This window comes from Halichoerus grypus, chromosome 7 (assembly GCF_964656455.1).
Source record: "Halichoerus grypus chromosome 7, mHalGry1.hap1.1, whole genome shotgun sequence".
Lineage (NCBI taxonomy): Eukaryota > Metazoa > Chordata > Mammalia > Carnivora > Phocidae > Halichoerus > Halichoerus grypus.
This window is the reverse complement of record NC_135718.1, coordinates 15,462,825-15,476,374: the sequence shown is the minus strand read 5'-3', so window position 1 is coordinate 15,476,374 and position 13,550 is coordinate 15,462,825. Positions and strand designations below refer to the sequence as shown.

Sequence of the window (13,550 nt, the reverse complement as noted above, 5' to 3'; positions counted from 1 at the left end):
GGAAAAATATCTATTCATATCATCTGTCCATTGTTTAATTGGATTGTTCCTTTTTTTATTGAGTTTTGCGAGTTTTTATATATTTTGGATATTATATTTTCTCCATTCTGCAAAGCTAGGTCCAGTACTGAGGGCCTCCCATTTTTTTCCCTTGGATAGCGCCTGAAGTGTTCAGGGTTATGCATCTTCTACCAGTGCAACAGAGTTGACCCAGCTATCTGTGCGTGCTCATGAACCATCTGCAGAAGCTCAAGTGTGCTACGTGGGGGAGGGATTTATGGATTGCTGGGGGCATATTTGTGCTATTTGGGGTATGTCTGCAGGTGATGTATCCTATGAAGTTCATGGGTGGGCCTCTTGGTAGAGTTCATGAGGTGGTTAGTAGAAATGTTGAGTCTTTGTTGAGTTCTGTGCCCCAGTTGCTGTGAACACCCTTTTTCTTCCTCTGCCAATTTTCTTATCTTTCTGGGTGGGGTAAGAAAGATGTGGTCCTCTTGGGCATAATCCTACTTGGCTGTGGAAGCCAGATACGCACTATGTTCTCACTTTCCCCATGGGAGTAATTGTAGGTTGAAGGGGTTTCTCTTGGGATTGAGTGGTGTTGCCTTGGGGGAGAGGTGATGTGGTAATATGATATTGTTCTTCTTACCCTCCTAGAGCCTCCTATTCTTGGAATTTTTGCTTGAAGTGGTCCTGGGACTTCTGGGCTCCCCTAAAAGTACTCTTACCTCTCCATAGTTGATAAAATCTGTTTATGTGGGAGGATGAGGTCAGAAAACTCTTATTCCATCATCATATGTCACTCCCTGTATTTTGACATTTTTTTTTCATTCATCACGTTGTATATGTCATTTCACTGCATTTTGACCTTTATTGTTTCTAATGTGAAGTCAGCTGTTTGTCCTATTGGGGTTCTCTTGTATGCAAAAAAATCTTCCTCTTGCTGCTTTTAAGATTTTCTCTTTCTCCGTGGTCTTCAATGTTTTTACTATTTTATGTCTGAATGTGGTTCTTTCTGTGTTTTTTCCTCCTTGGAGTTCATTGAGCTATTTGGATGTGTATATTAATGTTTTTCTCAAATTCAGGAAGTTGTCAGACATTATTTCTTGAAAATTTTTTACCGCTTTCCCCTCTGCACTAGTATTCTCAGTAAATGTATGTTGTTGTGGTTAGTGGTGTTCTACATTTCTTATGGGCTTTGTTCATTTTCTTCTCTTATTCTTCAGATGGAGGAATCTCTATTTTTCTATCTTCTACTTCATTGATTTTTTTCTTCTGCTTGCTGAAATTTACTATTAGACTTCTGTCATAAACTTAAAAATTTCAACTCTTATACTTTTGAATTCTAGATTTTCTTTTTCTTGGTAATTTCTGTATCTTTTGTTTTATATTTGATAAGACATTGTTATATTTTCCTTTACTTCTTTAAATCTGTTTTCTTTAAGACTGAACATTTATAATAGCTGCTTTGAAGTCTTTTTTGCTTCATCTGACATCTGGAGTCTCTCCAAGGCAATTCTGTTGCCTGCTTTTTTTTCCCTGTGTATAGGTTACTCTTTCCTGTTTCGTTGCCTGCCATAATTTCCCCTGAGCACTGAACATTTTAGATAACATACTATAGCAACTCTGGATCCCGGTTTTTCCTCCTTTTCTGGAACTGTTGTAATTTTATTTATTTAGTGACTTTGCTGAACTGTTTTAGTGAAGTTGCTCTCTTCCTCCAGTGGATCCTTTGATGTTGTTCCTCAAAGGAAGCAGCCTGGGGATGCGCAAAATCATCCCTGGATGACGGTAATTTTAGCAGGGTTCTCTGACTTTTTCCTCTGACCTCTCTGGTAAGCTATCTGACTCTGCATTACAACCACATGCTAGCCATCACTACTCTGCATTACAACCACATGCTAGCCACCACTACTCTGCATTACAACCACATGCTAGCCATCACTACTCTGCATTACAACCACATGCTAGCCATCACTACTCTGCATTACAACCACATGCTAGCCATCACTACTCTGCATTACAGCCACATGCTAGCCACCACTACTCTGCATTACAACCACATGCTAGCCACCACTAATCGCTGACTGATTGCTGTAGTATTCTCAGCAATGCTCTGGGGCATAAATTGCTCCTTAGTCTGTTTGAATTCAATTTCAACCCTTTTTCATGGGTAGTCTTTGAGGCCAGTCTTAGAGATTCTGACCCTAGTAGGGCTCTTATTAGCTGTCTTTTTCCCTGCTTTTCTCTGGTGAACTGTGTGTTCTATGTTTTAGCTGATTGTTCTCACGGAGTTGCCAACTTACAACTTAATTGCTTACAATGGAAACCTCCATAGTTTTTGAGAGTGCCCTTAGGCATGAAGTTTCCCACCTTTTGTTACAAATAAACTCAGTTCCCTTGGGAGATCTGTGGTGCTCTCTTTTTCTTAGCCTGCCTCTCCCGAGTGTGGGGTGGGGTGAGACTCTGTGCCACTACTTTGGAATTGTAGGTGGGGTTAGTAGTCTGTTCCTCCTGGAGTGATACCACTGTGTTCTGTGCAGGCAGTAGATGGGGACGGTGGCCTTTGCTCTTCTCAGCTTGCATAGAACTTCTGTCCTATGACGGATATGGGGTGAAGATTTGTTGGCCCTCAGCCTGCTAGGCCTGAGCGTATAGCTTATACCCTATGAATGGGGGGCTAGGTAGAGGATGAACGTTCAGACCTCTCATGCTTTCTCCTGGAATAGAGGTTTTGTCACCCAGAACTGGGGGCCATGAGAAGTATTGGCCGTCTGCTGTTCCTGGTTAGATGTCAGTGGCCTGGACTAGGAGCTGAGGAATGAAGGAGCTCTCTGTTCTTAGCTTTACCCACCAGGGGCTAAACTTCCTCCTTGCTGAACTGGTTGTGTGTGCGTGGTTGGGGAGGATGCTGATATGGGGAAGGATGGGACTAGACAATGTGTTAAATATCATGGACTGCTGCTGTTCTTACTGAAATTCAGTAGACATTCTTGAGTAAATATTTACTTGTTGCTCTCACTAAATTTTTCTGAGAACTTAAATGTCTTTTTTTTTTTTTTGGTAATTTTTACCAATTATAGTTCTCTCCCTATAGAGTTTGTGGAACTCCTTATCTTGCTATTCCGGAAGTCAGCTCCATATTCTTTAAGCATTAATTGCTATAGGTTTTTGAGATATATACTATATATACCTTACTCACTATACTATATGTACTGGGTTTACATTCTGATTCTTTTTTAGTAGCAGTGCTTTATTTAGGAATACTTAAGAAGTATTGATTCATATTGATTCATATTGAGTAATGCAGTTTATTATATATCAGTACATTAAGGTGAAATATAATTGTGAGCATATATTTATAGTACTTTCAGTTAAACTTCAATTAATTAAAAACATTTATATTAATTTGGTGTTTCTCAAAAATGCATTGTGATTTTACACAATATGGATCTATCTCAAAAATAATCTTGAGCAAAAGAATGTACATACAAATGAATACAAGCTTTATGATTCTATTTTATAAAGTACACCGACAACAATACAAATAAAACAAATAATCCTAAAATTGGTATGGAACCACAAAAGAATCAGAACAGTGGTAATCTTTTAAAAAAAATCTCAGTACTGTTTACTTAGTTGTGTTCATCTTGTGAAAATTCATTGAATTTTAGACTTATGTGCATTTTTATGTATGTTATATTTAAATAAAAACTTAGTGTATTATGAGATCCATATGAATTATTAGTTTTAACTGAATACAATTCAGAGTAAATTTATTATATTCAACTTTCTATTTACTTTTGTATTTAAAACTGATGGTACTTTGGTCCTCTAGTTTTAAGGACACATGTTTCCTACTTATAAAAGTTCAAAATATAAATTATTATAAAATCATGAACAATTATGTTTAATATTGTGCTTCCTCAAAATATTTTAAGATACTGTGAATCTCAAAATATTTTAAAAATACTGAAATTTAGAGGCCATTTATGAGTTGTTAAAAAAAATAAAGCATGTTATTTTCACAGTTCAAAGGAAAATTCTATATGCAAGTTAGACCCTTTATATAATATATATAAAATCAGGGAGGTCTCTTTATCCTTTGTAATACATTTTTAAATTTTATCCTGTAGGACTATTTTGAAAGAAAGTGGGTTTGCCAGATACCTTCATTCAGCTGTTCTTATCAATGGAGCTATGCTTATTTTTGGAGGAAATACCCATAATGACACTTCCTTGAGTAACGGTGCAAAATGTTTTTCTGCCGATTTCCTGGCATATGACATAGGTATGTATCTGTTAGGATTGTACAAAGTAGAGGAAATTATCAGAAATTTGTCATGTAGAGATTCTCAAATACATTAATTGACAGCATGTGTATATGTCATTTTAGAGATAAAGTCAGTGACAGATTATGAATGGAATTTTAATTTCAGCACACTAGTAGTATAGGGCCAGGAGAACAGACATTCTAGGTTCGAGCATCCCTTTTGAAGGCTTTTGTACATCGTATCCCTATGTGAGCACTTTATCAGTCTGTTGTGTTGCCATATTAGTTTTGACATATGTAGCACTGTCAAATTACGTAAATTACAAATAGGAATGCAAGCATTTTAGTATTAGTGGGTATGAGCAAAGATGCATTTAAATTAAACGTACAGATATAGTTACTTGGTGTAGGAAGATGATAGAAGTAAAGAAAGGAGTATAGAGACAGTAGAGCTAAAGATATAAGATGTGGGGACAAAATGGAAACCCAGAACATATCTAGGAATGGAAGTAACTGAATAAGAGTATTTTCCAGAGAACCAGAAATACAGTGCACTTACCCAGTTTGCTTAATTTTAATTACGCTATCTGTAGTCCTACCAATTCCTAAATATTAAATGAATGTATTTTTTGAAATACTAAATTTAGCTACCCAGTGGACCTTTATAGTGAAAATATTTCTTCTCTTTGTGTCATTTTATAGATGAAGCCTACTTGATACTTAAAATATATTTAACTGTAGTTCAGAGCACTTTTAATTGATCGTGTAAAGTAATATGCCAATTTTAAGCTATTATGAAACTTCCTGATAAATAAAAATAAAAGAAACCAGAGAATAACACATTTAATGGATTTAAGAGGTATACTTTTGCTCTTAAACATCATAAAGGCACATAGTCTACTTCGAAAAATTATTTCAAGTGGTGGCATATAAAGAAAATTATGCCTATTAATAAGAACTTTGGTTTTTATACTGTTACACATTTGGAAGGAAATTCCTAGTGATAACATTAAGCATACTTTTTGAGTCTAAACTGTGAGTATCTGTCTGTGATTAATCATTAAAAAGAATCCACTGCCTTTAGGATTTTTAGATACTAAATAGTTAAATCTTTGCCTTTTTGGACTAATAATTTGAAGTGATAACTCATTATCAAAATTGGATTGTCTTGGCTTATAAATTAGTGCTGAGATCCTGAAAAATGAGTTAAATGACGTACTGAATCTAGGCTCCTTTTTATGATTGTCATTGCCGGGCTGGGGGCTGTCAACATACTTTTTTGGCTGTGGTGATGAGACAGTAAGCTTACTTCTCTGGAGGTAGATGAAGGGATTTTGTTTTGTTTTGTTTTTCTTTTATGAATAAAAATCCTAGAAAAGTGTAGAATTTGTTGTTATTTTTAAAAATCCATGAAGTGAGATTTTGAACTTTTTCAGAAGATTCTTCAAGGAGTTTCCATCTATTCTCTATACTTTAATGAAGAAGTTAATGTTGAGCTATTTCGTAGCTAACATATTGGGAAATTATTTTTATTCCTTCCATATTGTTCAAGATTATTATATTTTAGAGTTTATGTATCAAAAAAGCTTACCTACATGAAAACTATTAGAGGTATTAGTTTGAGTGAGAGAGAGATCAGATTATCATTATTCTAATTACTATTTGTTAAGTGTTTCTAAGGATTAGATAGTATGCTAAGGGCTTTTTACACATATCTTAACCTCTCTAATAGTTTTGTAACAAGGTGTTAATAGACTCGTTTCCAGAATATTAAGCCCCAAACCATGTGGCATTCCTGGTACATCTAGCTTTTGTGACTCCTAAAACTTGTAGTAGTCTTCCCACTTGAGTACCACATGCTGCTGTTTGGTTGGGTCCATTTTATGTTCTTAATTTTGCAACAAATTATCAGACACTTATGTTTCATAATGTTTCTTAATGCTGTGGAAAGATAGAAGCAAATATCAGTTTCATTTTTCAAGCAAATTGTTCAGGTGGGAGAAAGAATAACATTTTAAACAGTTTTATACTTTAACATAACATTAACAATTAACAACAAAACATTAACAATATTAACAAAAACGTAAAGCAACCATATAATTCAACATAGGATAAAAGTATTCTGTTTTATCTCATTTGATTATTTTTGTGCAGTTCCCAATAAAGCTCTCCCCCCAAATCTGTTTTTATTCTCTTGAGTTTGTGGCATCAAATGTTGGAATATTTTCCTGGGAAAAGTATTTTTATATTTCAGAAAATGTCTTCCAAAATAATTGTTTTCCTTATGGAGTATATTTTTTGGGAATAAAATACAACCATTACATAATGAACCAACTGGAAAATAGGTCTGTTTTGAAAAAAAGGTCATCTTGCTAATTTTTCTCTTTAGTACATTACCCTTGGACTTTTATGGCATATTTAACTTGAGTGCACCTGAGGAGTTAGCTGATTGCTTTGTGTTTTATGATGTTTAAATAAATAGGAATATTTGTGTCAATACTAATTTCTTATTGCTCTAAAAAGTACTATTTCAATCTTATTGCCATAGTAAATTTTACATAGTAAATATTGTTAATCTTTGAGGATATAACCTTGCCTTCACAGTTCTCATTGTTATATTATAGATGATAGATGTGGAAGGCACATGCCAGTGATTTTTTAACATGGCTGTACCTTGGCAACCTCTTTGAAGGTTGTAGGAAAAAAACTTAGGTCTATATAAACTGATTCTCTTAGATTAGGCACTGAGCATCTATATTTTAAAAAAGAAACTCAAGTGCTATTGGTAATAGACCCAGGGCTGGTGAATGAGACTGAATCAACTATAACATATAGAATGATATTACTTAATGTTCTTGTCTGTAAATCTAGCTTGAAATCAGATAACTTTGTTATTTTTTTTTTGTTATTGTTAGTGGTATTATTATTGCTTTCAGAAAGTCACCATGACACCTTATTCAAGTTTAAAATGATCTTTGTGGTAAAGATAACCTTCTGCTAAAGATGTAATGGAATAACATGCCTCATGTTCATCTCATGTTATTAGACATTTATACTTTGAAACTATTTGGTTGTGCAAAGTACACATTGTCATAAAAGTTAGTTTTCTAGCGTTAGAAGGAAAAAAGGTATCAGGTTGTTTGTTTTTCATATCTCTAAAGTGTCATTAGGTAGTTTGAGGATTTCAACATTTATAAATGAGAGATTGTCATGAATTGAAACATTACCTTAAGATTGAACTGAATTTGGAGACAGTATTTCAGAATCATCTAATTAAGAGCTATTACAAGAATTTTTGGTAGGCCTAACGTAGAATTATGAGGCTTTTAATTACAAATGGTAGTTGTTATTCTCCAGTAAGAAAATTTGCCCAATGGTTAAGGTGATGTATAGAATTCTGAACAAACTGTTTAGGAGGATGTATAGAATTCCGAACAAGATGAAGGACAACTCGTAGATACAGTGATCATATATTTTTTTCTTCAAAAAGATAGTAGTAACATGAAAATGTGATTTCGTGAGTTAGAGTAGGGAGTAGGATTTATATTAGAAATATATCTTGCAGAAAGCAGATATATTGAAACTGAAGCTGAAACTTCAAATTAGATCAAAATAATAAGTTTCTAAAATTTTTTATTTTTTTCAAGATTTATTTATTTGAGAGAGAGAGAGTACTCAAGCAGGAGGAAGAGCAAAGGAAGAGAATCTCAAGCAGACCCCCACTCCCCCGAGCGTGGAGCCCCACATGAGGCTCGACCCCAGGACCCAGAGATGATGACCTGAGTCGAAATCAAGAGTTGGATACTTAACCAACTGAGCCACCCAGGCACCCCTACTTTATTTTTTTTAAGTGAGTTCTACCTCCAATGTGGAGTTTGAACTCATAACCCCGAGATCAGGAGTTGTGTGCTCTACCAAGTAAGCAAGCCAGGTGCTCTAATAATAACAGTTTTTAAAATAAATTTCTTGAACATGACAGTTTTACTTATGATGTTAATTTCTTGGTAGGTGATTATTTAAAAACAAACTCAGTAAACAAAGCTTAAAAGTAATTTCATATTTTGAGAAGTAATATTATTTTAATTGGTAATGTGTAATAATATATATAGTTAACCACACAGTTAAAACAGTGAAGTCATAGTTCACTATACCATTAAAAAATCACTTGACTAGTTATGAGGGATAGTATGCATGTTTTGTACACCCCCATAGAGTGTGTGTGTGTGTGTACAATGGGTACAATTTTATAAGGTATGTAATTTCATTAAAAATCATATTTAAATTAAAACATCTAATTATTTAATTTTTTGAACACTCCAGCAAAATTATAAAAATTCCAACCTACTTGCTCTTCATGTTTATAATTATTTTCATTTTCTGGAGGTTATTTTATTCCTTTCCTTGTTAATCAGTATTTCTCTATGCCCTTTGTTAAATTCTTAGGGTTCTTCCCTGGTGAAAGCAGCACCCCTTGTCTGGTCACCTGAAAGAATCTGTTTGTTTCTGTTTGTCATCAGAAAAACTCTTAAAATTATTCACACATTTTTTCACTGCATTTAGCCAGCTACCGTTTTTAGCTTTACTCTATTTTTTGCTCAAGGGGTTCTTTCTATAATATACCATTATATAGAAGAAATAGTAGCTTCTTCTTTTTAAAAAAGAGGCCAATAAGTAAAGGAAAAAGTGACCTTTCATTTTGAGAAAAGAGAGAACTAGCATTTGTCTAATGTTTCCTGTGGTGCTTGGCACTTAACACGTGCTTTATGATATAATGCCTCATAACCTCTAATAACACCTAACTAGTATGTATTATTATATTCATTTATAGGGGAAGAAACTGATTTAGCATGGTTAAACCCAAAGTCACATAGGTCATAAGATGGTATATTTAAAATTTGAACCCAAGCCTAAGTTCAGATTTTTTTTTTGATTCTACCACTATGCTATGATAATGATTTTTTCCCTGATTTAACAGGAAAATACTTGAATGATCTTTAATTGGGGAAAGGGCATATAATATTTGTTAATGTAGCAAGCCACTCAAGAAAATTAGCTTTATTGTAGATTTAGAGTTAATCAGATTTTTAAGGTATCTTTGAATTTTATTGTGCCTCCCCTCTCCCACAAATTAATCAGAAAATACTGATCTCAAGATAGAAAATCAAGGAGAAAGAATAATGAACAATAAATCTCTCTTTCTCTTAACAAATCTACTAGCATTTTGAGAGATTGTTTTGAATGCAAAAATTGCTGAATACAGATCTTGTAATAAAATGTAAAACTGAAAGAAAAATTTTCAAATGTCTTAACAAAACCCCAGGGGAAGAAGGTAGGGAAAGGCAGTCATAAATATAGAATCAAAAATTTAAAATAAATTGTTAGCAAATAGAACTCGACAATGTTTCAAAAATATAATAAACTATGACCAAGTAGGAGTTATTCTAGGAACTCATGTATGATTCATTATCAAGGAAACTATAAATATCATTTTTACATCAAGACTATGTACAGAAGCCAACAGGAAATATCATTGTATGTTAAAACTATAAAATCATTTCAATTAAGATTGAGAGTCGAATAGTGATACACACTTTTCCTGGCAGAGAGTAAGAAACTAAATAAATATTCATTGAGTGAATATCAGGGGACAAAATCCTGAGTGGAGCTGTGGTTAGATAACCTAGGAAAAGTGTGCACCTTTTTACACTATTAGGAGAAGGTTTGGCCTAGTGGGGGATAAACCCAGTGAAGCACCATCACTTAAGGGGCAGGTAGAAAAACATTTTGGCAACATCCAGAAATTTGGTTTTCTTTTACAAAATATACAAATCATTAATAGAAGTTTTTCTTTATATCCGTCTAATTTTGAGTCATATATATACGATCTGTGTGTTCTTTCTAGTAATATGAATACTGACTGACTTTTGAACTTGCATTTCAAGTAGATTATTAAAAGGATCTTTAAAATTTGTCCTTAAAGTAGCACAGATACATATTTTCATGAAAAATATGAATATTTATAGAAAAATTAGCCAATGAGTATGCATTTTCTACCTGCACTATTTTATGCATCATTGATAAAATAAACCAGTCTCTAAATTTCAGCATAAGTTCTTAATGTAATTATGTGGCCCTTCGTAGGGAGATAGTTCTGGCAGCACAGTATTCTGACTGCTGAAATTTGGGTTTGGGATAATGGTAACTCTAATTTCTTGATCTTATGTGTATTGAGTGTACGGTTTGTAAATTAATATTTAGTACCCTGCAGTGTAAGTGTTTTTTAAAATGTGTATTTCAGAGAGTATATTTTAGTTTGGTCATTAGTCCTGTGTGGTTTTTCTATTGTCATGGAATGGTATTTTTGTCAGTTTTCTTGACATCAGTAGGCCATGTGGGTTTTGCTCTCATTTGTGTAGCCTTGAACTGTTTGTTAAGTGATAATGACTTCAGTGCTCTGGAAATACATTGTCTTCTTCGCAAGAAATACAATTATAGATTGTAGTCAGATTAATAATATAACAGACTTTGTAATGTAATAATGGGAATAGACTATATGTAAATAAATTATATTAATTTAATATTGAGCTTTAAGGCATTTGATAACTTCTACATGTTATAGGAAAACCAATCTGTGTTTTATAATGAATCATGATCAAGACTGTGAAAATTCAGCTACAGAGTTTATCTAGCCCAACCTTCTGTTTTATAGTTATTGAAGAAATTGGAAGGGATAAATAGAAAGCCTATTTGTAACAACTGCTCTTATCTTTTTCTTTTCTAGTTCTGTTGAAAAATCCTGGCATGTTGGGCAAATATCAGCAAGCATCAAAAAGTGTTTATATCTGCAAAAGTTACTTACCTCCACAAGCTTTTCATAAGCTTGCAAGTTAAATTCTGTTCTTCCTAAACAACTTTTTAAAAATTTTATTGATTTATTTGAGAGAGAGAGAGAGAGAGCATGAGAGTGGGGAGGGGCAGAGGGAGAAGGAGAAGCAGACTCCCCACTGAGCAGGGAGCCCCACACGGGGCTTAATCCCAGGACCCTGGGATCATGACCTGAGCCAAAGGCAAATGCTTAACCAACTGAGCCACCCAGGCATCCTGTTTTCTAAGCAATTTTATGAATGAAAACAATTTGCCAGCAATTTTAAGAAACTGCAGAGGAAACTCACATTTATTGTATTGTATCAGTCAGTACAGGTTAGATTATAGTGTGGCAACAAACAATCCTGCCACAGTCTGGGTTCTCTGGAAAGCAAATTCTGAGACAGAGTTTAGTGTTTGGGGTACAAATTGGGTCATTGGGATAAATAGCTGTGATCAGGAGGTAGAAGAAGCAGGATCGGGCAGAGGGAAAAGTCAAGTAGACTTTAATAGCTGCAGCCAATCCCAAGGGAACTCTAGCTGAAATGTCCATCAGAATTATTCTTTGTTAGGATGAAACAGCCAGGCCTTGATTAGTCATTGTATGAGAGTCACTCCTAGGAGGGTAGGAACTTGGGTGAGGAAGCTCTGTGTATGTAGTTAAAGCAGTCTCCACAGGGGCTGGTAGCTGAATGATGTTAGGTGACAGCAATCCTAGCAGCAGCGGCAACAGGTTCTTCCTGAAGGTGTATTTAGGCAGTGCATGTCCATGTTCATCACAATTCATTCTTTGAACTACTCAGTCCACTTCAAATACATTTGTCAAGAGCTCCTCTAGGATTCCAGTGATCCGTTCTTCCTGGGAAAAACCTAGATTATTCCTTTGGCTTCTACAGCTGGTCTCAGGGCTACAACTGATACTCATCATGTCCCCCCCCCCCCCATTATTCTTTCTAAATATCACTTAACTCTCAGTTGGAACCTCTTCTGATCTCTGTGACTTACCTGGTAGCATGACCCAGACCCTTACCCTTAGGTATTTGAACCCCTGGTCATCATGTACCTCCTGCTCTGGGTATTGAACTTGCCCATTTACCATTACCCTTGGCAAGAGGATACCAAGGGACACTTAAGTGGATCATATGTGTACCAAACATATTCCCCTGCCCTTATTTTGTAACAGCAGTCCTACCTCCCTTTGATGGTCAGGGCCAATTATCCCTGCCAAGATGGTGACTCCTCTTTTGCCTGCTTGCTGGTACCTTGACAGAAGGAGCCTGAAGTGCCTAAGTGGTAGCTATTCCCTACCCTGGGAACTAAGCTAACTCTAGGTTATAGTTCAGTGGGACATTGCTATGGCCCGCCAGAGTATTTCCCCTTTGGGGAGTAAGATCTCTAATCCTGCAGAGCCCAGATTTCTGGGATAAGAAGCACAAATTACTCAACTGTATCACTGAAAGTGAGGCCACTAAGAGTGGCTTTTATTCCTTGGTACCTGGACTTTTATATTCTTCCTACTGGGGACAGACCACCATTTAAAAGTTGCTAAATTCCAAGGTGTATCCTGCATCCTGGTGTTTCATTTGTGCCTATCAAAAGGTTTATCACATTGTGTGTTACAGGATCCAGTGGATCCCATGGTTATGGGCTCATTCCTGTACTTCATTTGCTGTAGTGTGTCTTCTGATTACATAGGATCCTGTGCTGTTTGATCAAACACTTCATAATTTCTAAGGCAGTCATACTGGTTAAGACCCTATGGTTGGGAAAATCAAACTGATACTCAGAGTACGTATCTATTCTTGTCCTAATGAATTGTTGGTCAAATTAGAGTGGAGGGGGCCCAATTGTAGTCAGCTTGCCACTAAGTGTATATTTGGTGGCCTTGGGGGATAGTTTTATCAAGGGACCAGAGTTGATATCTTGCTGACAGGCTGGACAATTGCCAGTAACGGTAGCTAGAGCACCTTTGTTCAGAGGAGCCCCTGCTGCTACATTCCTAGATGACTTCCATCTCTCTATCATGGCTAGTTTGTTCATGTTCTCATTGTGCTAGCACTGGGGTGTCCTATAATAGAGACTAACTGATATTAGCTGTTTTAGTCATTTGTTTGCTTGTTGTTTACTGTCTCTTCCATGTTAGATGCACTCTGATGCCTTTAATTTGTGTCACAAAGATCTTTATATTTTGTGCTCATTCAAATATATCCATCCATGTGTCTCTACCCCAGGCCCTCCTTGTTTCTGATCTTCCAATATTTCTGTATAGCTGTAAGATGACAGGTGCAACAGTGTTGGGTAACCTGGGGTCTGAGCTACCTGTTCATGTAGATTGTTTGTGTATTATGTGATCTTGCTCATGCTTGATCTTGGGTGCCACTTCCATTTTATGTTCTTACGATTCTTGGTAACA

The 13,550-nt window shown here is 35.4% G+C and overlaps 1 protein-coding gene across 5 annotated transcripts in view; it reads left to right on the top strand.

The window, feature by feature from the left end:
- The window catches only part of ATRNL1 (attractin like 1), an 839,881-nt gene that overhangs the window by 173,307 nt on the left and 653,024 nt on the right, over nt 1-13,550 (top strand). For all 5 annotated transcript variants that reach the window (XM_078077077.1, XM_078077076.1, XM_078077079.1 and 2 more), the window contains exon 10: nt 4,137-4,291. In XM_078077077.1, the coding sequence (XP_077933203.1) occupies nt 4,137-4,291 (155 nt within the window). The remainder of the gene's footprint in view (nt 1-4,136; nt 4,292-13,550) is intronic.